The 24,595-nt window shown below is 40.9% G+C and overlaps 4 protein-coding genes and 1 long non-coding RNA gene across 12 annotated transcripts in view; 1 reads left to right on the forward strand and 4 right to left on the reverse strand.

The window, feature by feature from the left end:
• Positions 1–338: 338 nt before the first annotated feature.
• Positions 339–10,768, reverse strand: LOC132447912 (uncharacterized). Of its 2 annotated transcripts, none has more exons than XM_060038936.1 (2): positions 10,580–10,768; positions 339–2,165 (listed from the first exon to the last, which is right to left on the reverse strand). In XM_060038936.1, exon 2 carries the CDS (start codon positions 2,156–2,158, stop codon positions 1,271–1,273), a length of 888 nt encoding a protein of 295 aa, XP_059894919.1. In that variant the 5' UTR covers positions 2,159–2,165; positions 10,580–10,768; the 3' UTR covers positions 339–1,270. The 2 variants fall into 2 exon arrangements, with proteins under 2 accessions (XP_059894919.1, XP_059894918.1); XM_060038935.1 differs by lacking the exon at positions 10,580–10,768 and adding an exon at positions 3,186–3,287.
• Positions 4,787–21,897, forward strand: LOC132447913 (uncharacterized). The gene is made up of 3 exons (XR_009523265.1): positions 4,787–4,859; positions 8,224–9,003; positions 20,922–21,897. It is a non-coding gene; the product is annotated as an uncharacterized LOC132447913 (long non-coding RNA).
• Positions 8,873–24,595, reverse strand: part of LOC132447907 (uncharacterized) — a 46,646-nt gene continuing 30,923 nt past the window's right edge. For all 7 annotated transcript variants that reach the window (XR_009523264.1, XR_009523259.1, XR_009523263.1 and 4 more), the window contains one exon: positions 8,873–9,003. The gene's annotated coding sequence lies outside the window, so the exon portion shown is untranslated. The remainder of the gene's footprint in view (positions 9,004–24,595) is intronic.
• On the reverse strand, positions 15,115–17,031 carry LOC132447908 (uncharacterized). Its single transcript, XM_060038923.1, has 2 exons — positions 16,858–17,031; positions 15,115–16,392 (listed from the first exon to the last, which is right to left on the reverse strand). The coding sequence occupies exon 2, from the start codon at positions 16,383–16,385 to the stop codon at positions 15,204–15,206; it is 1,182 nt and encodes a 393-aa protein (XP_059894906.1). The 5' UTR covers positions 16,386–16,392; positions 16,858–17,031; the 3' UTR covers positions 15,115–15,203.
• LOC132447911 (uncharacterized) lies at positions 20,564–23,187 on the reverse strand. The gene is made up of 2 exons (XM_060038934.1): positions 23,030–23,187; positions 20,564–22,070 (listed from the first exon to the last, which is right to left on the reverse strand). The coding sequence occupies exon 2, from the start codon at positions 22,061–22,063 to the stop codon at positions 21,014–21,016; it is 1,050 nt and encodes a 349-aa protein (XP_059894917.1). The 5' UTR covers positions 22,064–22,070; positions 23,030–23,187; the 3' UTR covers positions 20,564–21,013.

Raw genomic sequence — 24,595 nt, forward strand, 5'->3', positions numbered from 1 at the left:
GGGGGGGGGGGGGGGGGAGTGTTTCATAATTGCGGTTACAGAGGAACTACTGCTCGTGTTAGAACATGTTTAACGTTGCAATGTTGGTTGATTTGGACGCTGCATGATTGGAGTTCTTATCTCTGCCTGGATCAACTTCTTTCCTCAAAGCCCGCCCACATTCTCTTGGGGACCAATGGCTAGAAAAGCTTACACCAAGTGTGTCCTTGCTGGAGGTTGATGAAATCGATGTCGTCATGAAGTCATCCAATGTCATTCAGGTCTTTACTTTACTTGGTAGCAATGGTGTTCTGAACTTCAAAAAGTTAGGGGCACTAGCAAAAATGTAAGAAAAACAAATAACAAATGTTTTTATTGATTTTGTTTTTAGTAAGCGTGCTTATTTTGAAGAACAAGTTGGATGTAAATACAGGGAAAGCAAACCTAGTCAGAAAAAAACTATTATAGAAATCCTTAAATGCTTAACTAAAGAGCATGAAACATAAATGTATGAGAATTATGCTTCCATTATATTCAAGATCAGAGCCCTCACTGTAATTCTGCATATTGTATATATTCACCAATAATTCCCTCACAGAATGGTATCATTCCCCCTCTGAAGTGAACACCCCTAATAACATGTAATTGATTAATTAATATGCAGATTAAGATAAATGTATCCATGCACATAATGAGTGTACTTCCTAGCAAATGTACAGAGAAAATGAAAAACACCTATTCATAAGCAACACACACACACACACACACACACACACACACACACACACACACACACACACACACACACACACACACACACACACACACACACACACACACACACACACACACACACACACACACAGTACTACTTGAAGACATTTACCAAAACATTTACCCTGTCTCTCTGAATCATTCTCATTTAAAGATTGATTGACCACATCTGGATCAACATATTACCAGATATAACAATATGTTTTTTGTGTGCTTCCCTGGAATTTCCCTGAGTTTTTGGTTTCCCTACGTTTAAATTGTTTCAATATTGTTCATATATTGTCTGCCACCGTGGTAAAGCAAAGGCAAAAACGTGTATCTTCATGGAGCCTGAACCAATGGCGTTCGCCAGGGTGGCCCAATACTCTAGAGAGGGATCCCACTGGTGGTTCTTCTAGAGCACTGACATCACTACTCCCTGTATTATTTATCATTTATTCTGTACTTTATTCTGGTTTTGTTCTATTCTGTCGAGCAATTTGTATTCTGCTTTTGAAAGGTGCTTCACAAATTCATTTCAGAATAAGAAAAAAAATAGAAATGCTAGGAATGCCAGTAACAGGATCACTAGAAGGCATTGCTCCTCCGCCTGGTTCTGAGGAGGCAGCCTGTAGTTGTTGTCGCTTTGTGGATCGTACACTAATGATTGCAATACAAATGTTTTTTTCTGTGCCAGCGATCTGCTGGCACTGCAAGGCGTATTCCTCTGGTTGATCACGATGAACAACAGCAGTCCGACACACGCCAGCTGGCCCCACCTGTTACTTATGATGCAAATGTTGTTGTAGTCGATGCCGCTCTCGAAGTCGCCTCCGATCTCTGACAGCCCGGAAGGACTTCTTCGGTCGACGGAGAAGACTCTGAGCTCCCTCAAGAGGTTCATGGTGATCTGGTAGGTGTGCTCTGGGTCATACAAAGTCCCCTGACCCTGACTGGCATGGTAGTGCTGTGTGATGTACACCCGGCCGATGGTGTTCTGGTAGGAGAATGTGAATATGATGCGAGCCCTGTTCAGTTCCTCATGCCCAAACAGATGCCCAAACAGGTCGTTATTGGTGAAATAAGAGGGCAAAGACCTCTGATTGTTGATATTGGGGTTGATGTTGCCGAGGGTGTAGTACCGCTGGCCGTTGGGCACGGGATCCAGGAATCTCTCAAAGTTTCCATAGTGATGAGTGCCGTAGTCTCCATTTCTTGGTTCAAAGGTCAGCTCTATCAAGTCGTTGTTGTCAAATCCTATGGTGTTGGCAAACCAGTGGAGCAGCACAAGGCTGTGCTTGGGCACCGATTGGCCGAAGGGGATTTTCTTCAGGTCCTTGATTGATTTGAGAATTCCAAAAGTTGATTCAGTAGGAAGGATTGATAGATAGAGGACTAAAAAGCCCATTAGATGACTTTCCGACATGGTCGACCTTGAAAAAACACAACACAAAACACATTTACTAAAAAGTTTGTTCAATACGGACTATCACGTACAAGTCCATAACTTTTAGGATTGATGAGTTTTTGATCGTCAGGAAACCTAGTTTTACGCACGAGTGAGTGTTTAAAAGAATAAATGAATTTGGGTGATGCTCGGCGCGCGTGTGTCTGTTTAAACACACGCAAACTAAACGCGTAACGCAGAATACAGTCCATAGCAATGCATATTAACGGGGGACACATGCATATTATGAACAAAAGTTGATAATGTAGCCTATACAAAACTGAAAAGAAACAATGTTTTTTTAATGTTTTGCCACATATTATTAAATAGACATAGTTGCGGCCCCAGGACCGCATATCATATAGGCCAATGTGTTAAGTAATCTCTTTGCCGAAATGTATATGACGACTCAGTGTTTCTGAAGTTGTAGAAGGAAACGCTATTCCATGTGTGAATTAGGCCATATTATTTGAACATAAACTTAGCCATTTGAAGTTTGAAATTCATGTGATCATGCATCTCTCTCAGGGGAGACAGCAAATGCGCTGTTAAAATATCAACTCGTCAGTTTCTTTTCAATCTCATAGGTTCCATGGGCTCTACCGGAATTGGCGTGACTTCGCCATAGCAACAGCTTCAGAGACCCGCCCACAAAGCTACTTCCGTTTTTTGCTTCTCATTTGCGTTTCAGACCGTTAAAATAGGGCCCTCTGTCTTTTAACAGTTCCAATCAATGATTTACAAATCCAGCATCAGCAATAGTCAAATAGAGCTATCACTATCAACTGATGCACCCACACAAACCCCTGTGCTGCTATGAGTAATAAAACTGCTTGTGGTTATAACTTACTTAATTTGATATTAAAAAATATCTATCATAACAAAACACACATTGTGACCCTAATACATAGTTGATTATAAATATAAAATCTGTCCATATTTCTTAATTTGCAAACCATTAAAATAAAATATATATGTCATTAGTTTTGAGGTTTGAGCTGCTTACCTGTTTGGCTACGCGTCAGTATTGGTGTGGTGTGGAATCCTTCTGCCGTCGTCTGAGCTCGCAGACCTGATCGGCTGTGGTTTTAAATACAACCTTGTTTAACTTCCTGTTTCACAGAACAGGAAAACTATTTTTATTTGGGGCGGGGTTAACTCATCTTGGAACAGAACATGTTTTAAAGCGGTACAATTTATTTGTTATGTTGTGTAGCAACAAAGGTGGCAGGATTGGGATTTTTCCAACATTCTCTTTGGGACCAAAGGTTGTCGTACAATGTCTGTTGCCGACACACCCACAACTGTGTTCTGACTGGTTTGGTTCGTTGGTGTGTGAAACCTTTGATACCCAATGTGATCAGGTCTTGACTATCCCTATTTTTCTTAGCATTTCTGTCCGGAGCACCCACCGAAATGTAAGAAGCTCCAACAATAAATTCCTTGTTTTTTATTGCGTTTATTTTTGTGACCACAATGCTAAAGCGCCTTTCACACATGCAGTCTTACCGTGCAAAGTTCCAGAAGATTTCCTGTATTGGGTCATGTGTGAATGGGAAAAGGGATCGATATTCCAGAAAATTTGCAAGGGCCCTGCCTGTCTGTCTGTGTTGTGATAACCCAGTCTCACACCTAAATGTATTGTAGCTGCGTTGGTCGACAGTGCAAAACGTAGTCACTTTGAAACAACTGCTCTGAAATTCTGACATGGCTACGTTGTTTAACCAGTTCTTTTCTATAGGCACTGCATCCACGTCATACGTTTTTGTCTGTCTGTGAAAACAAACAAAATGGCTGATATTTATAATCTTCTCAGTAAAAAATGCAATATTTTCATATTGATTAACCATTAAATGGGTTTTAATAACATTTGTAGCAAAAAAAAATGCATTTAAAAATGCATTTAATTGTCATTACCCTCGTTCAGTGATTGTATATGGCGTTTAGTTTGTTAGTCATATCCAATATTCTCATCAGAAAATTGTTAGAATACAATGTTTTCTATCGTTGAACTCTTAAACCATAAGACCCCCCAGCCCCCACACAAACACAAAATATTTTTGCAGACACTATGGTACAGTGGCAAGAACTTGAACATGAACTTGCTACAGTTGTTCATTTGGTCACTGCTGTCACCGAAAACCAAACATTGCTATTGATTCGACAAGGGGGGATTTAAGAGTTGCGTCATTGCGGCTATAAAGGAAATAGTGTATATTAATGTTTATTTCCTTTAAACATACCGTAAAGGAAAAGCGGTGGGGGGGGGGAATCATATTGGAACCAGCGATATGATTGAAGGTTCTTTTCATTGTGGCTATAAAATTGGCGGGCTGGGAGTAGTTTTCTCCGCCTGGATCGTTGGATTTCTTTCCTCAAAGCCTGCCCACATTCTCTAGGGGACCATTGGCTGATGTGCAATGTTCTTCAAAACACCTCGATACTCTAGCACTGAATAGAAAAGCTTGCACCAAGTGGGTCCTTGCAGGAGGTTGGTGAACTCATTGACATCCAATGTCAGTCAGGTCTTGAGATTTACTTTTTCATTTGGTAGAATTGGTATTACGAACTTATTACGAGCATCAGCAAAAATGTAGGGAACGCATATTAAGACAACATTTTTCTATTGATTACATTTTTTTGTTACCACAATAGTAAGAGTGCTTCTTTTTAAGAACAAGTGGGATGTAAATACAGGGAAAGTAAGCCTACAGACTGAAAAAAAACGATTACAGAAATCCTTCAATACCTCACTAAAGAGCATTAAACAAATGTATGAGAATTATGCTTTTATTATATATTCAAGATCACTGTAATTCTGAATATTTCAATTAGTCACCAATAAACCCCCCCGGAAATGTAACATTCCCCCTCGGAACACCCCTACTAACATGTAATGGTAGTGCCCATCCTCACTCGCAGTGTGGAATAATAATAATAATAATAATAATAATAAGGAAGTACGCTTAACTCGCTATCTCAAACAGTGTTTTTGTATTTAATTCCAACATGCTAATTTAATGCAGAGCGCATTTAACCTACCAACGACGATATACAGATTAAGATGAATGCCTCCATGCACATAATGAGTAGTCTGGCTAGTCCAAGCTCAATCGTAGATTGCATGTTGGTCTTGGGAAGCTGCTGTAATTCTCGATCAACGGGCGTAGATTAACCGACCTCTACGGGATTGGCTGCTTGGTGATTTGCAGAAAGAAATGTATAGTTTTTTCTCCAGACACTTGTGCAGGGCGAACTCAAATCGCTGGCAGAATGGGCGGGGCTACCCAGTCTACATAATGAGTGTGTACTTCCTAGCAAATGTAAAGACAATATAAAAACATCTATTTATAAGCATCAAACACACGCACGCACACAAATACGCGCGCGCAAAAAACACGCGCAAACAGTCCTTGAAGACATTTACCAAAACATTTACCCTGTCTCTCTGAATCATTCTCATTTAAGGATTGATTTACCACATCTGGATCAACATATTACCCGTTACCGATGTGTTTTGTGTGCTTCCCTGCAATTTCATTTGGAGCTTTTGTTTACCATACATTTAAATTGTTTAGATGTTAACAGATTTTCTGCCTGCCTGATAAAGCAAAGGCAAAATCTAGTGTAGTGCAGTGTAATGTACACCCGGCCAATGGTGTTCTGGTAGGAGAATGTGAATATGATGCGAACCCGGTTCAGTTCCTCATGCCCAAACAGGTCGTTATTGGTGAAATAAGAGGGCAAAGACCTTCTCTGATTGTTGAACATAGGGTTGATCTTGCCGAGGGTGAAGTACCGGTGGCCGAAGGGCAGTGGATTCAGGAATCCCTCAAAGTTTCCATAGCAACGAATGCCATAGTCTCCATGGTTTGGTTCAAAGGTCAGCTCTATCGCGTGTGAATTGAGAATTCTAAAAGTTGATTCAGTAGGAAGGATTGATAGAAAGAGGACTACAAATCCCATAAAATGACTTTCTGCCATGGTCAACCTTGAAAAAACACAACAAAAAACACATTGTTAAAATTAATGTTTGTAACATGGATTATTGCCTCTTTTAAAATCATAATCCTATAAATTATATTTTCATTTTAGTATACTATGCAATGTTAAATACTAGATTCTGATAAGTCATAAGGTTCCAAGGGTGTACATTATTTTTCAATAACAGGAAACCTCTGTCTTTTAACAGTTCTGAATCAATGAATCAATTGAATTCAACCCTGCTTAACTTTCTCTGTCAGAGGGCTCGTAGATTCCACCAGAAGTGGACGGATAAAAACAGATTTACCACACTGCTCAAAGTAGCTAATGAGAGCAATAAAGTCACTTTGAGCTCTGATTGACAACGGGCAGAGTCATTTGACCTGACATTGACAATAATCATCAAAATTGTAGATGGGAGTGTAGACAGCATCTCCCGGCGCTTAACCAAATCAGTTACCAAGGCGCCTGGCATACGAGTGAAAGCGCACTTTGTGCTTGGCCCCCTAATAAGGAAGTAGGCGTCTAAAGCTGTAGAAAGTTTCATAAAGAGTTGGCTAGCGGTTTAGGCTGTGTAAATCAAACGTGGCAGAATAATGATAATAAAACTAACGAGTACAATAGGTTGCCTTTCGGTTTGTGCTTGGCTCCCTAATAAGGAAGTACGCGTTACTCGCTATCGCAAACAAACGTTTTTTTTAATTTAATTCAAACATTTCTCATTTAATCATCTAATTTAATAGAGAGAGCATTAAACCTACCAACGGAGCAATACAGATTAAGATACATTTATTCAGGCACATAATGATTGTACTTCCTAATTGTACAGAGAAAATGAAAAAATTCATTAAAATAAAAAAATCATTCATTAAAATAAAAAATAAAACACATGCACACGCACACGCACACACACACACAGCAGTACTTGATTTGTCAAGTGCAAAACATTTACCCTGTCCGTCTGAATGTTCAACAAACTCAGTCTCAGAGAATGTCTCCTGGAGGTTGTAGCTCATGATAACCTGGTACAGTGCCAGTGCCCCACAGCAGGCTTTGAATTCAGGATTCTCATAGATCAGACACAGTTCGGTCTTGAGCTTTGCCTTGTTCAGCGTTGGATATGCCTTCACAGTGGCATTCAAAGCATCAGCAGGAAATGAATGGCAGTACCTTTCAAACATATTTCCTTGTACTAAGGTAGCAATCACAAGGTGGCCAGTGAAAGAGAACCTCGCATTGTACTCACTTTAGATCCTGTACCTGCAAAATGCATAATTAGCAGTTTAATAAAGGATTTATCAACATTAATTAGCATAAAAAATGCTTAGTAAAGGTTTAACAATGACACAATAGGTAAGTTAGTAAGGCTCAATAAATGGCTTTGTAATGCTTTTATTAGCACCTAAGACACTCATAAGACTATTATTAATGTTAAACAATCAATAAATAGTTAATACGTTTCTTATAAGTGCTTATAAAAGTTATATAATCTCACGATATGTTATTATTAACAATTATTAACACCAATTAATGTTAATAAGCATAAGTGTCTTATTCCCTATTAACAAAGGCTTATTACAAGGACCTTAATATAAAGCGTTAGCCAGGCTGATTATCATTTAGGGGGCCACTCAATGACAGAAGCATCATCAACACGCCCTCAAGTGGTGTGAGAAATAAGAAAAAAGGTCATTTACATTTCCTATTGAGAAAATACTACCTCAGGGGTAGTATTAATCAGGAGATTTTCAGGGTATAAATGTCAAGGTATGTTGTTCCCACATACGGCCCATCAGGAGAATAGCAGGAGAATATCAGGATTTACACGTGTGTCTGAAAGCAGCTAGTGTGTGAGCATTTGATAACATTATAAAATGAGTACATTTATGGGTTACAGGGGTAATTGTTCAATGGAAAGTGTTGTGGACTATACAAGCAAATAAATTATTCAATAGCTTTGCTGTTATTCAGGGATCAAAGTGCATTGACATTTAATGCATAACAATTACTATTGGTTAGTTGAAAATCATAAAAAACGACTTTGCAAATGGGATGGGAAGTGGGATGCAAATACAGGGAAAGTAAGCCTACAGACTGAAAAAAGAGTTACAGAAATCTTTAAATGTTTAACTAGAGATCATTAAAAATAAATGTATGAGAATTATGCTTCCATTATATTCTAGATCAGAGCCCTCACTGTAATTCTGCATATTTTAAGTATTCACCAATAATCCTCCCACGGGAATGTAACATTCCCCCTCGGGACACCCTAACATGTAATGGTAGCGCCCGCCCTGACTCAGTGTTGAATAATAATAATAATGAGGAAGTAGTGGATTGTCAAGTGCAAAACATTTACCCTGTCCGTCTGAACCGTTCTCATTTAAAGACTGATTAAACACATCTGGATCAACACATTACCGGCCATAACGATTTACAGTGTTTGCTGAAAACATTTGTTTTAAGTTCTTTAGATATCATTTACATATTGTCTGACACCCGAAAAGAGGCAACAACGTATGCCTTTGTGGAGCCTGACCCGATGGCGTTTGTTTAGTGGAACCGATGTTTCAAAGGTTCCCCAGTGTGGCCTAGTACTCTAGTGAAGGATCCCACTAGTGTCCCGGTGGTTCTTGTAGAGCACTGACTTCACTCCTCCCTGTAGGGTATGGCGTGGAACTCCACTCCAGTGAACCTTGGCCTTCCCATGGGGTCAGCTCTGCCCTCTACTGTCATCACCTTTAAAGCTACACATTGTCTAGCACGCCCCTACATCTCCAAACGTTTATATTTAGTTCTATGATTGTATGTATTTGGTGTCTTATTTATTCTGCACTTAGGTTTCATTGGTTTCATTCTATTCTGTCAAGCACTTTGTAATCTGCTTTCGAAAGGTGCTCTATAAATTAAGTTAGGGACACATATATTATAATTATTATGTTTATTGCTATTATTATTCCTACTATTAGTCTGCATAACTTGAATGCACACCAACATTTGTGACAACATTGAACAATGTCCCAGTCCTGGTTTAGTCGTCTGAGGTTGAAGTTGTTCTCTGGGATATTCACAGATATGTGCGGAGTTGCACTTGCTTGAACGTTATGTTTCGGAGGACTCTCTGGTACTCGAACGTTAGGTTTAAGAGGAAGATCCGGTTCTCCAACGTTTTGTTTGGGAGGAAGCTTTGGTTCTCGAACGTTACATTTTGGAGTAAGCTTCGGATCTCGAGCTCTGTTGGGACTGCAAGGAGAATTCCTCTCGTTGATCACGATGAACAACAGCAGTCCGACACACGCCAGCTGGCCCCACATGTTTCTTACAGACGAAAGTTCATGGTCATTGATGCCGCTTCCGATGTTGCCGCCGATATCTGACAGATCAGACTGTCTTCGGTCCAAGGAGAAGACTCTGAGCTCCCTCAAGAGGTCGATAGTGATCTGGTAGGTGTGCACTGGGTCGTACCCAGTCCCCCGATCTTGATTGGCATCGTAGTGCTGTGTGATGAACACCTGGTCGATGGTGTTCTGGTCCAAGAGCGAGAATATGATGCGGGCCCTGTTCAGTTCCTCACCCCCCAACAGATCGTTTAGTTGACCAGTGAAATAAGAGGGCAAAGAGTTTCCATCATTGTTGACCATGGGGTTGATGTTGCCAAGGGTACCGTTGGCCGAAGGGCAGTGGATCCAGGACTGTCTCATAGTTTCCATAGTGATGAGTGCCATAGTCTTCATGGTCTGGTTCAAAGGTCAGCACTATCGCATCGTTGTCTATTTCTATGGTGTTGGCAAACCAGTGGAGCAGCACAAGGCTGTGCTGGGGCACCGATTGGCCAAATGGGATTTTCTTCAGGTCGTTGATTGAATTGAGAATTCCATTAGTTGATTCAGTCTGAAGAATTGATAGAAAGAGGACTAAAAAGCCCATTAGATGACTTTCCGACATGGTCGACCTTGAAAAAACACAACAGAGAATACATTTACTCAATTAAAAAAAAGTTACAATGAAATATGGACTTTCTTTTTTTAAAATCATAATGATAAGAATTGTCTATTCAATCTTATTATACCATGCAATGTTAAATACTTGATCCTGTTTGGTCATAAAGTTCCTTAAACAGTCTTTTAACAGTTCCAAATCAAGGCGCTGCAAATCCAGCAACAACAAATAGTAAAATAGAGCCATCACTGTCACCTGCCAACACATACACAAACCACACTCCTGCTATTGGTAATAAACTCTGTTGTGATTGTTTTTTACTTAGTTTGATCATTAAAAAAAAGAAGCAAAAGAAAACACACATTTTGACCCTAGTACATAGTTGTTTATAAATACAAAATCTGTCAATATTTCTTAGTTTGCAAAACATTAAATTAAAATCAATGTCTTGTTCGTTTTGAGGTGTGAGCTGCTTACCTGTTAGGCTACGGTTCAGTATTGGTGTGGAATCCCTTCTGCCGTCGTCTGAGCTCGTAGTCCTGATCTGTTGTGGCTTTAAATACAACCCTGCTTAACTTTCTGTTTCACAGAACGGGAACAACTTTTCTGGTTTTGGAATCGATATTACGGATATCTGCAGTGGCCCTGCCTGTCCGTCTGTGTTGCGTTAACCCAGTCTCACACCAACATATAGCATAATTGGTCCACAGTGGAAAACATAGTCGTTTCACAATAATGGCACTAAAATTGTGAAATGCCAAAGTTTTTTTGCCTGTTCTTTTCTTTCAGCCTGCATCCACGTCACATGTTTCTGTCTGCGAAAACAACAAGATGGCTGAAATGTATATTTGTTTGCATTGTTAAGACACAAAATTTTCATAGCCATCTATGACTGCTTTGCCTGCTACGTTGTGTATTTGACAAATAAAATAACTTGAACTTGCTACGGTGGTTGATATGGACGTTGGTGTCACTGAAAACCAAACATGACTATTGATTCGGCAGGGGGGGTGGGGGTTAAGTGTTGCTTCATTGCGGCTACAAAGGAACTACTGTATATTTATGATAATTTCCTTTAAACATACAGTAAAGGAAAGGCGGTGGGGGGGGGGGGGGGGTAATCATATTGGAACCAGCGATATGATTGAAGTTTTTTTTTCATTGTGGCTACAAAAATTGGCGTGATTGGACTAGTTTTCTCCCCCTGGATTTTTGGATTTCTTTCCTCAAAGCCCGCCCACATTTTCTTGGGGACAAATGGCTGTCGTACAATGTTCTTCCTCAAAACAACTCGATACTCTAACACTGAATAGAAAAGCTTGCACAAAGTGTGTCCTTCCTGGAGGTTGATTATGAAGGTATTATTGTAGCAAAAGTCTTTAGCACCTGTAACTGCAGAATTTGAATGCGTACACTAAAGTCACAGTAAATTTGAAGTCGTATATATTTATTTTGCATGTGTACTCTAAAGTCACAAATGTGTAACAGTACATTTGTAGTCGTAAAAAAAATATAAATATTTTTTTATACCATTGTAAACACAAAATAGGGTCTACGAGTACGCTAATCTGTGTTACAGGTGCACAAATCCTTTTGCTACAATTATTGCAGCGCAGTTGGTGCAAAACACATTTGCACACCCGTGTTTCATAATCTGAGAACATGCCCAAAAGGTGTGCATTCGTAAACCCAAATTTGAACAAATGCATCAGAAGTTGCACATCTGTGAACGCTATGTTAATTCAGCATTTTAATGAGCGAGCACAAAACCATTTTACAACTGCTCGAATCTGCTCCTGCAAGTCTCAGCTGTGGGGTTTTTTGCAGGTTGTTTTGCAACACCCCTAGGTGGTAAATGTGTAGCAAAAGTATTCGTATCCGTAGATGACAGAGCGTCCGTGAGCGGGACAAAATAGTCCCGCCCATAATTTCCTAATCCAATGAAAATCGCCGGCAGGGATGCATTTCTCAAATTACACTGGGACCCACCCCGTGCCAGCCATGGAGCTATAAAGATCGCAGCATACTCAGCACGGGATACGTTTCTTTCTGGAGAAGTGAAGAGGGCGTCCTACTGAACGGAGATGGGTATCCTACATTATGTTAAATGAAATGACTCAGTTCAAGTGAATTCCCCCCAAAGTATTTCATTAACATGCCGCAAATGTCCTTGAATGTATTTTAATGGTCGCCATAACATAAATTCAGAAATGTTAATGCAATACTTTGGGGAGAATTCCCTTGAACTAAGTCATTTCATTTTACATAATGTAAAATGACATAATGTAAAAGGACCCCTACATGTCCCTCATGATTGACGGCGACACAGACGTCTCTACCAAAGAGTGTGTGATCGTCTACAGCCGCATTTTGCGCAAAGGGAGACCAGTCAACATTTTAATTGTGTAATACTTTAAGCACAAAAAAAGTTTTATTTTGCTTAATGGTTTAGTTTGAAATGTTCAATTTCAGCTCAGTGAAGCACTTTAAACACCTTATTTTTCTTTTTATTTATAATTGTGCTTCAAATAAAGAAATGCCTTTCTCTACACCTTAATCTTGTTTAAAAATCATTCACATTATATGAAAGTTATGAACAGAGATATAAAGGTGACCTCATGGCGTCTGGAGCCCTGTGAAGTATTGATAAATGTAATGCATTCTTTAGCCCACCCACCCAAAATCACCACCAGCCGTCACTGTAATTTGAGAAATGCATCCCTGCCGGCGATTTTCATTGGATTAGGAAATTATGGGCGGGACTATTTTGTCCCGCTCACGGACGCTCTGTCATCTACGAATACGAATACTTTTGCTACACATTTACCACCTAGGGGTGTTGCAAAACAACCTGCAAAAAACCCCACAGCTGAGACTTGCAGGAGCAGATTCGAGCAGTTGTAAAATGGTTTTGTGCTCGCTCACTAAAATGCTGAATTAACATAGCGTTCACAGATGTGCAACTTCTGATGCATTTGTTCAAATTTGGGTTTACGAATGCACACCTTTTGGGCATGTTCTCAGATTATGAAACACGGGTGTGCGAATGTGTTTTGCACCAACTGCGCTGCAATAATTGTAGCAAAAGGATTTGTGCACCTGTAACACAGATTAGCGTAGGCCTACTCGTAGACCCTCTTTTGTGTTTACAATGGTATAAAAAATATTTATATTTTTTTTACGACTACAAATGTACTGTTACACATTTGTGACTTTAGAGTACACGCAAAATAAATATATACGACTTCAAATTTACTGTGACTTTAGTGTACGCATTCAAATTCTGCAGTTACAGGTGCTAAAGACTTTTGCTACAATAATACCTTCATAGTTGATGAACTCATTGTCATCCAATATCATTCAGGTCTTGAAATTTACTATTTTACTTCAGAAAGTTAGGAGCACTAGCAAAAAAAACACAAATTACAAAAATAAATAAATATTGATTGTGTTTTTTATTACCATAATAGTAAGAGTGCTTATTAGAAGAAGTCGGATGTAAAATCATAGGTTAAGTATGGCAAATAAATTGAATACAGCAATCAAACACTTGCCAAATGCTTGCACATTTATAAATTAAGCCTACAGACTGAAAAAGCACAAATGAATACATTTTTAAATACTTAAGATCATTAAACATGAATTTATGAGAATCATGCTTCCATAATAGTCAAGTTCAAAGCCCTCACTGTAATTCTGTGTATTGAAAGTATTCACCAATAACCCCCACACCAAAATATAACATTCCCCATGTGAACACCATTACGAACATGGAATGGTAGCGCCCGCCATCACTTGCATTGCAGATTAATAATATAATAATAATACGCGTAATTCACTATCGTAAACAGTGTTTTTGTATTTAATTTGACCATTCTCATTTAATTGTCTCAATTAATGCAGAGAGCATTAAGCCTAGTCTTTTAAAGCATCCATTTATAAGCATAAAAAACGTGCGCACACACACACACACACACAGAGGAATTTGGACTGTCAAGTGCAAAACATTCACCCTGTCCGACTGAACCGTTTTCATTTAAAGACTGAACACATCTGGATCAAGCCATTATCTGATATAAGGATTATTTACAGTGTGTGCTTAAAACATACCTTTTAAATTGTTTCGATATCTTTCCCATATTGTCTGACACCTGAAAAGAGGCAACAACATGTGTCTTTGTTGAGCCTGACCCGATGTTTCAAAGGTTCCCCAGTGTGGCCCAGTACTCTAGTGAAGGATCCCACTGGTGTCCCGGTGGTTCTTGTAGAGCAGTTTTTCCAAAAAAAAATTCTGGGGACCCACATTTTTTAAAATTACAAACCATCGCGACCCAATTCACAATAAGCCTAATCTATAAAATCGTGAGAAGAACAAATTTGTGCATAAATTAGCATTCCTGAAAGTTTTGACTGCCAATTCCGCATCTGCTTATATATGAACTTAAACCAGCCATTTCGAAGAGATAAATGACAGCTTTTTTTTATGCACTTGTTATTGAAAACATAATACTTGTATTAAATACTCAGCCTTAAATGCGACCGAATAAATGCATTTAGGCGGCGTTCACGTCCCCTTGTTTTGGCTATCTCATTGTTGTTATTTCCTCTCACAATGTACATAAGCCTTTCAACTAGATTCAATGTTTTAAGTACAATTATTAGAATAATACAAACATTCAGTACTATCAAACACATACTTCTTATTGAAAGTTATTGAAATGGTAATGTGTAAAAAAAAGAATGCATAGATATTTTCTTAGTTCAATTTATTTGGCGACCAAATTCAAATCTCCCGCGACCCCCACGTGGGTCATGACCCAGTCATTGGGACAGACTGTGTAGAGCCCTGACATCTCCCTCTTGAAGGGTATGGCATTGGTCCCAGCTCTCACCTCTCCTGTCATCACCTTTAAAGCTACACATTGTCTAGCACCCCTCTACATCTCCAAACGTTTATATTTAGCTTATCTATGATTGTATGTATTTGGTCTCTTATTTATTCTGTACTTAGGGTTAGGGTTCTTCTATTCTGGTTTCATTCTATTCTGTCAAGCACTTTGTAATCTGCTTTCGAAAGGTGCCCTATAAATTAAGTCAGGGACTAGTATATTATTATTATTATTAGAGTTGTGATTATCGCTATTATTAATCCAGCTATTACTACGCATATCTTGAACGCACACCAACATTTGCAGCAACATTGATCATCATCCCAGTCCTGATTAGGTCGCCTGAGGTTGAAGTCGTTTTCTGGAATATTCACAGATATGTGCGGAGTGGCGCAGGCTTGAACGTTACGTTTTGGAGGACTCTCCAGTACTCGAACGTTAGGATTCAGAGGAAGCTGCTCTTCTCCAACGTTTTGTTTGGGAGGAAGCTTCGGTTCTCCAATGTTTTCTTTGGGAGGAAGCTTCGGTTCTCCAACGTTTTGTTTGGGAGGAAGCTTCGGTTCTCCAACGTTTTGTTTGGGAGGAAGCTTCGGTTCTCCAACGTTTTGTTTGGGAGGAAGCTTCGGTTCTCCAACGTTACGTTTTGGAGGACGCTTCGTTTCTCGAGCTCTGTTGGGTCTGCAAGGCAAATTCCTCTCGTTGATCACGATGAACAACAGCAGTCCGACACACGCCAGCTGGCCAAACTTGTTTCTTATAGACGAAAGTTCGTCGCTGTCGATGGCGCTACCGAAGTTGCGTCCGATCTCTGACAGCTCGGACTGTTCTCTTCTGTCCGAGGATAGGACTCTGAGCTCCCTCAAGAGGTCGATGGTGATCTGGTAGGTGTGCCCTGGGTCGTACCCAGACCCCCGGTTCTGATTGACCTCGTAGTGCTGTGTGATGAACACCTGGTGAGTGGTGTGTGCGAGAATATGATGCGAGAATATGATGCGGGCCCTGTTGAGTTCCTCCCTCCCCAACAGATGGTTTAGGTCACCCACGACATAAGAGGGCAAAGAGTTTCTGTTATTGTTGATCATGTGGTTGATGTTGCCGAGGGTGAAGTACTGGTTGCCGGAGGGCACTGGATCCAGGACTCTCTCATAGTTTCCATAGTGATGAGTGCCATAGTCTCCATTGTTTGGTTCAAAGGTCAGCTCTATCGCGTCGTTGTTGTCTATTTCTATGGTGTTGGCAAACCAGTGGAGCAGCACAAGGCTGTGCTTGGGCACCGATTGGCCGAAGGGGATTTTCTTCAGGTCGTTGATTGAATTGAGAATTCCATTAGTTGATTCAGTACGAAGGATTAAAAGAAAGAGGACTAAAGAGCCCATAAGATGACTTTCTAACATGGTCGACCTTGAAAAAACACAACACAAAACACATTTAGTCATTGAAAGAAAAGTTGGTGAAATATGGTCTATTGCCTTTTTAAAAATCATAATGATATAAATTGTGTATTCAATATTATTTGACCATGCATTATTAAAGACTTGATGCAGCTTGGTCATAATGGTCCTTTAAGAGTCCTTTAACAGTTCCAAGTCAATGCGCTGAAAATCCAGCAACAACAATAGTCAAATAGAGCCTTCACTGTCACCTGCCAACACCCACACAAACCCCTCTCCTGCTATTGCTAATAAACTCTGCTGTGATTGTTACTTACTTAGCTTGATCATTTAAAAAAAATAAAGCAAAACAAAACACACATTTTGAGCCTAATACATAGTTGATTATAAATACAAAATCTGTACATTTTTCTTAGTTTGCAAAACATTAAATTTAAATCCATGTCTCGTTAGTTTTGAGGTGTGAGCTGCTTACCTGTTATTAGGCTACAGTTCAGTATTGGTGTGGAAACCTTTCTGCCGTCTTCTGAGCTTGCAGTCCTGATATGCTTTGGTTTAAAATACAACCCTGCTTAACTTTCTGTTTCACAGAACAGGAACAACTTTGTTGTTTGATTCATTGTTTGGGGCGGGAAGGAGGGGTACTCATGTTAGAGCATGTTTGGTACGATTTATTTGTTATGTCGTGTGGCAGGATTGGGATTTTGCCCACATTCTCTTTGGGACCAACGGTTGTCATACAATGTTTGTTGCCGACACACCCAGAAGTGCGTTCTGACTAGTTTGGTTAGTTGGTGTGTGAAACAATTGATATCCAATGTCATTCAGGTCTTGACAATCACTATTTTACTTGTTAGCATTTGTGATCCAAACCTCAAAAGCTTAGGAGCACCAGCAAACTATCCGGAGCACCCAATAAATTATTATTTTTTCATTGTGTTTATTTTTGTGACCACAATGCTAAAGCGGCTTTCACACATGCAGTCTTACCCTGCAATGTTCCAGAAGAGTTCCTGTATTGGGTCATGTGTGAATGGGAACAGGGATCGGTATTCCGGGAAATCTGCAAGGGCCCTGCCTGTCTGTCTGTGTTGTGATAACCCAGTCTCACACCTAAATGTAGTGTAGATGCGTTGGTCAGACCGTGGAAAACGTAGTCACTTTGTAACAACTGTTCTACGTTTTTCGGCCTGTTCTTTTCTATAGGCCTGCGTCCATGTCACATGTTTCTGTGAAAACGAACAAGATAGCTGACATTTTTTTTATTCTCAGTGGAATATTCACTATTTTTATATACATGTTCAGCATTAAATTGGTTTTGTTTGTAGCATGAAATTGTCATATCCTTCGTTCAGTGATCGTATATGCCAGTTTTGCACACACAAGCATGCAGTACCACTGCACACTGTATGCCGCTGCACTACACAGATACTGACTGAAACTCAGACACTTTATCTATATATATATATATATCAGTGGAGGCTTCTCCATTGAGGAGAGGGAGGAAGATCCTCCTTAACATTGTTGAGAATAAAAAATGTAGATTGCCCCCAGACTACTGTAATGAATTAATGCCCTTAAATATGACTACTTTGATGCCTTTGAATATATAATGTTCGTTTCCCTGGGTAAAGGGACACTAGCACCCCCTATCGCCTTTTGACAATTACTTCAGGGAGGAAGGTCCTCCCTCAGCCTCCGTTGACTCCCATTCATTTCCCAGAAAGTACTGGCGGCCGGTGAATAACATGGGTTTCAATGGGAGAGAGGAGGAAAGTCCTCCTCTGAGTGGGTGTGACCTTACAGGCGTCTGATTCGCGCAAAAATCGAGTCGCGCTGCGCTATGAACCAATCAGCAGGATCCCTGGCTGGTGAGCAGTGTTGCCAGATTGGGCAGATTTCCCACCCAATTGGGCTACTCTTAACCTCTTTAGGCTGGGAAAATTATCATTGGGCGGGAAATGTACCCAATCTGGCAATGCTGGCGATAAAAAACAAACTCCGCTCTGCCTGCATCGCCACTCAGTCTAATCTCAGTAATCGATGCGGGAAGTGACCAGGGTGTGAACAAGGATGGCTGTGCTATGGGGTGTGAGGGATGGGCGGAGGTGGTTGATATTGCGGAGATGGTAGCAGGCAGACCTGGTGATGTTATTGATCTGTGCTTGGAATGATAGTGATTGTACTTCCTACTAGCAAATAAAAAACACGCGCACACACACGCACGCACGCACGCACGCACGCACGCACGCACGCACGCACGCACGCACGCACGCACGCACGCACGCACGCACGCACGCACGCACGCACGCACGCACGCACGCACGCACGCACGCACGCACGCACGCACGCACGCACGCACGCACGCACGCACGCACGCACGCACGCACGCACGCACGCACGCACGCACGCACGCACGCACGCACGCACGCACGCACGCACGCACGCACGCACGCACGCACGCACGCACGCACGCACGCACGCACGCACGCACGCACGCACGCACGCACGCACGCACGCACGCACGCACGCACGCACGCACGCACGCACGCACGCACGCACGCACGCACGCACGCACACACACACACACACACACACACACACACACACACACACACACACACACACACACACACACACACACACACACACACACACAGTACTTCTTGAAGACATTTACGAAAGCATTTACCTTGTCTCTCTGAATCATTCTCATTTAATGTTTGATAACAAATCTTGATCAACATGTTACCGGATTCAACATTGTGTTTTTTGTGTGCTTCCCCGTCATTTCCCTTGGAGCTTTTGGTTAGGCCCGTTGTTTTAAATACAACCCTGCTTAACTTTCTGTTTCCCCCCGTGAAAAGTCCTTCGATCTCTTGATTGGGACGGGGAACTCATGTTAGAACCTGTTTCAAAGCGGTACAATTTAAGTTGTATGTCGCGTGGCCTAAAAGGTGGCATGATTGGAATTTTGGAAGTCTGCCCATATTCTCTTTGGAACCATTGGTTGTCATACAATGTTTGTTGTCAACACACCCAGAAGTGTGTTTCTGACTGGTTTGATTGGTTCGTGTGTGTGACAATTGATATCCAATGTCAATCAGGTCATAAAACTTCACGGAATACATAGTAGTTTTACAATAACTGCTCTAAAAATGCGATGCCTACGTTACTTGACCCGTTCTTTTCTATATGCGTGCGTCCATATCACATGTTTCTGTCGGTCTGAGAAAACAACAAGATGAAATTTATTTTCGTCTCAGTGAAAAATGCAATATTTTCATATTGATTCAGCATTAAATGGGTTTTAATAACATTTGTAGCAAGAAATGTGCATTTTATCACCATAACCTTCATTCAGTGATTATACATGCGGTTTGGTTTGGTAGTTATAACCAAGATTTTTTCTGAATTGTTGAATTCAGAAAATTGTTAGAATACAACGTTTCCTATCGATGACCTCTTAAAAAGATCCTATGATCCTAAAATGCTTACATATTTGTCAAGTACGCCTACAGACTTAAAAAAAAACATTAGCGATCTTTAAACTTAACTGTAAAGCACTAAACATGAATGTGTGAGAATCATGCTTCCGTAATAATCAAGTTCAGAGCTCTCACGGCATATTTAAAGTATTCACAAATGTAACATTCCCAATGGGAACAGGAACACCCATACAAACATGTAATAGTAGCCCTCATTTGCAGTGCAGAATAATAATAACAATAATAATAAGGAACTACCATAACTCGCAATTGAAAACAGTGTTTTTGTATTTAATTCAAACATGCCTCATATAATCGTCTTATTTATTGCAGAGGCCATTTAACCTACCAATGAAGACCTAAAGATTAAGATACATGTATCCAGGCACAGAATGAGTGTACTTCCTAGCAAATGTACAGAGAAAATAAAAAAAGTTTAAAGCACCCATTTATGAGCATAAAAAACACACAACTGCGCACATACACACACACACGCACACACACACCGACACACACACACACACACACACCGACACACAGTAGTACTTGAATTGTCAAGTGAAAAAACATTTACCCTGTCCGCCTTAATCGTTCTAATTTAAAGATTGATTAAAAACATCTGGATCAATACATTAAGAGATAACGATTTACAGTGTGTGCTTAAAACATAAGTTTCAAATTGTTTTAGATATAGTTAATATATTGCCTGGGAAAGAAAAGGCAAAAAACGTATGTCTTTGTGGAGCCTAACCCCATGGCTTTTGTTTAGTGGAACCGATGTTTCACAGGTTCCCCAAGATGGCCCAGTACTTTAGTGAAGGATCCCACTGGTGTCCCGGTGGTTCTTGTAGAGCACCGACATCACTCCACCGTGAAGGGTATGGCGTGGAACTCCACTCCAGTGAACCTTGGCCTTCCCAAGGGGGCCAGCTCTCACCTCTACTGTCATCACCTCTAAAGCTAGGCTTGGTCTAGCACTGCCCTACATCTCCAAATATTTATATTTAGTTCTATGATTGTATGTATTTATTCTTATTTATTCTGTACTTAGGGTTAGGGTTTCAGCTATTCTATTCTCCAATTCTGGTTTCATTCTATTCTGTCAAGCACTTTGTAATCTGCTTTCGAAAGGTGCTCTATAAATTAAGGTAGGTACTTGCATATTATTATTATTATGCTTATTACTATTGCTACTCCTACTATTAGTCCGCATATCTTGAACACAAACCAACATTTATAGCAACATTGAAAAATGTCCCAGTCCTGGTTTGGTGGTCTGAGGTTGATGTCGTTCTCTGGAATATTCACAGATATGTGCGGAGTAACACTTGCTCGAACGTTACGTTTCGGAGGACTCGCCAGTACTCGAACGTTGGGTTTCAGAGGAAGCTTCGGTTGTCTAACGTTTCTTTTGGGAGGAAGCTTCGGTTCTCGAACGTTACATTTTGGAGGACGCTTCGGTTCTCGAGCTCTGTTTGGACTGCAAGGGGAATTCCTCTCGTTGATCACAATGAACAACAGCAGTCCAACACACGCCAGCTGGCCCCACGTGTTTCTTACAGACGAAAGTTCGTGGTCAGTGATGCCGCTTCCGATGTTGCCTCCGATCTCTGACAGCTCAGAGTGTTGTCTTCGGTCCAAGGAGAAGACTCTGAGCTCCCTCAAGAGGTTGATGCTGATCCGGTAGGTGTGCACTGGGTCGTACCCAGTCCCCAGACCCTGATTGGCCTCGTAGTGCTGTGTGATGAACACCTGACCGATGGTGTCCTGGTCCAAGAGCGAGAATATGATGCGGGCCCTGTTGAGTTCCTCACCCCCCAACAGATGGTTTACGTGACCCGCGACATAAGAGGGCAAAGAGATTCCGTTATTGTTGATCATGGGGTTGATGTTGCCGAGGGTGTAGTACTGCTGGCCGGGTGGCAGTCGATCCAGGACTCCCTCATAGTTTCCATAGTGATGAGTGCCATAGTCTCCATTGCTTGGTTCAAAGGTCAGCTCTATCAAGTCGTTGTTGTCAAATTCTATGGTGCTGGCAAAAAAGTGGAGCAGCGGAAGGCTTTGCTTGGGCACCGATTGACCGAAGGGGATTTTCTTCAGGTCGTTGATTGAGTTGAGAATTCCAATAGTTGATTCAGTACGAAGGATTGAGAAAAAGAGGACTAAAAAGCCCATCAGATGACTTTCCGGCATGGTCGACCTTGAAAAAACACAACACAAATCACATTGTAAAAAGAAAAGTTAAAAATAATTGAAAAGTTTGTTCAACACCGTCATGTTCATGAAGAAAGTAGTCCAATCCGGATTGCTTTGAACTCACTTTATTTGTTAAAGTGTTTCGGTGTGGTAACTATGAAGCAAAAGGAGGGGAATTTTATTGAACACGCGTTGAGAGAAATACCGCAGAGCTATCTTCTAAACTATCAACGGGGCTGCCCTATGTCTCTGACCTCAAATCTCACTCCCGCTCTGGTTTGTATCAAGTAGGCGTGGCCTATGTGACGTATTGTCTCCGCCTTCCTCACCTGTCTAAAGGTGCTGCCATCTGTGGCTGGAGTAGTTATTGCAGCTTGTATGTCGGGTTCTGCTCCCTTTGTGGCTATGAATAGTAATTACAGTTTATGTGTTCAATCTTCCTCCAATGTGGCTATGTGGGGGGTAATGCAGCTTGTGTGTTCGATCTTGGTTCCTTGTGGCTATGTGGGGCACCTTATGTGCTTAAAATACGTAACACAGACTATTACCTTTTTAAAAATCATAATCCTTTAAATTGTATATTCATCTTAGTATACCATGCATTGTTTAATTCTAGATTCTGATTGGTCATATTGTTCCAAGGATGTGCATTTTTTTTCCCATAACAGGAAACCCCTGTTTTAACAGTTCCAAATCAATGATTTACAAATCCAGCAACAACAATACTCAAATAGAGCTTTCACTGTCAACTGATGCACCCACACAAACCCCTGTTCTGCTATTGGTCATAAAACCTGTTGTGGTTATAACTTACTTAATTTGAGAATGAAAATACATACAATAACAAAACAAACATTGTGACCTGATACATAATAATTACAAAAGCTGCCCATATAGTTCTGAATTTAAAAAACAATAAATGAATATCAATGTCTTGTTAGTTTTGAGGTGTGAGCTGCTTACCTGTTAGACTACAGTTCAGTATTGGTGTGGAATCCTTTCTCCCGTTGTCTGAGCTCACAGTCCTGATCGGTTGTGGTTTTAAATACAACCCTGCTTAACTTTCTGTTTCACAGAACAGGAACAACTTTTTGGGTTTTGCAATCGATATTCCGGGAAATCTGCAAGAACAGTCAGAAGGATGGCCTCCTTTTGAATGACGGCCCTGCCTCTCCGTGTGTGTTGTGATAACCCAGTATCACAACAACATGTAGCATGGTTGGTCCACAGTGGAAAACATAGTAGTTTCACAATAATGGCTCTTAAATGTTGAAATGTGTGAAAATTATTTTCTATCAGCCTGCATCCACATCACATGTTTCTGTCTGCGAAAACAACAAGATGGCTGGAATGTATATTTGTTTGCATTGTTAACATACAAAAATGTCATTGCAAGCTATGACTGCTTTGCCTGTTACGTTGTGTATTTGACAAATAAAGGAACTTGAACTTGGTACGGTGGTTGATATGGACGCTGCTGTCACTGAAAACCAAACATGGCTATTGATTTGGCACATGGCTATTGATTTGGCACATGGCTATTGATTTGGCACATGGCTATTGATTTGGCACATGGCTATTGATTTGGCAGGGTGGGGGGAGGGATTTAGGTGTTGCGTCATTGCAGCTACCAAGGAACTAATGTATATTTAGGGATCCGAGCAGCGAAGCTACTTGGTCCCCAATTGTTTCTGTAATGTTTATTTTTTTTCTCAAATTCTGTAAAAGTCATACTGCAGCCTATACCGTAAGTTGGAAACTCTTGAAATTGTCAGGTATGGTTACCAATAAGCCCCACTACTGTTGGGAAAAACGGTCTGTCTAGCTACTGGATCAGATAAAATGAGACGGAGAGGTAATAAAGTCTATCGGCACGAGGACCTTGGATTTATTAAGTAAAGTGGCAACGGTTATACAGAGTCATAAAGCGTGAGAGATCGAATATGTCTAAGTCCCTAATCAGCGCTGATGGTTCGTCCAGAGCTTCGCCTCCGTGGAAGGTCTGCTGCAGAAGAAGGAATGAGTTCCTGTGTGATACACTCTTATGCTGTATCTTCCTCTCGATGAGGTGTGTGCGTTTAAGATGTGTATGGTTCTGTGTGTCTTTGGTTGACCTTGCCTCCCAGGCTCTAGTGTATGCATGTATATCTTCTTGTGTTCCTCCTGACGGGGGAGAGTCTCACAGAGTCTCCTGCTTGTGGCCCTCCCGTTCTGAGGATGAAACGGTGCATTGTCTGAGTGTTTACCATTTGCCGGGAGGAGAGATGGGGCCTTGGTTCTGGCCTTCACCTGACCATGTTCTCATGTGTGTGTTATGTGTTAAAAATGGACTATATTGTAACGTGACTGCCATGTGTTGTGCTCCTCAAGCTAGGGTGGGAGTTAGCTATATTTATAATGTACATGTGATGTGCTCAGCAGGTTATTTTGCCCAACACTACCCATCAACCCAAATTTGTGGTACTGCACCCAAAGGTGGCGCTCTTGTAAAAAATCATGAATTCGGCTTATTTCTCCTTACTAGATTGA

Source organism: Gadus macrocephalus, chromosome 19 (assembly GCF_031168955.1).
Source record: "Gadus macrocephalus chromosome 19, ASM3116895v1".
Lineage (NCBI taxonomy): Eukaryota > Metazoa > Chordata > Actinopteri > Gadiformes > Gadidae > Gadus > Gadus macrocephalus.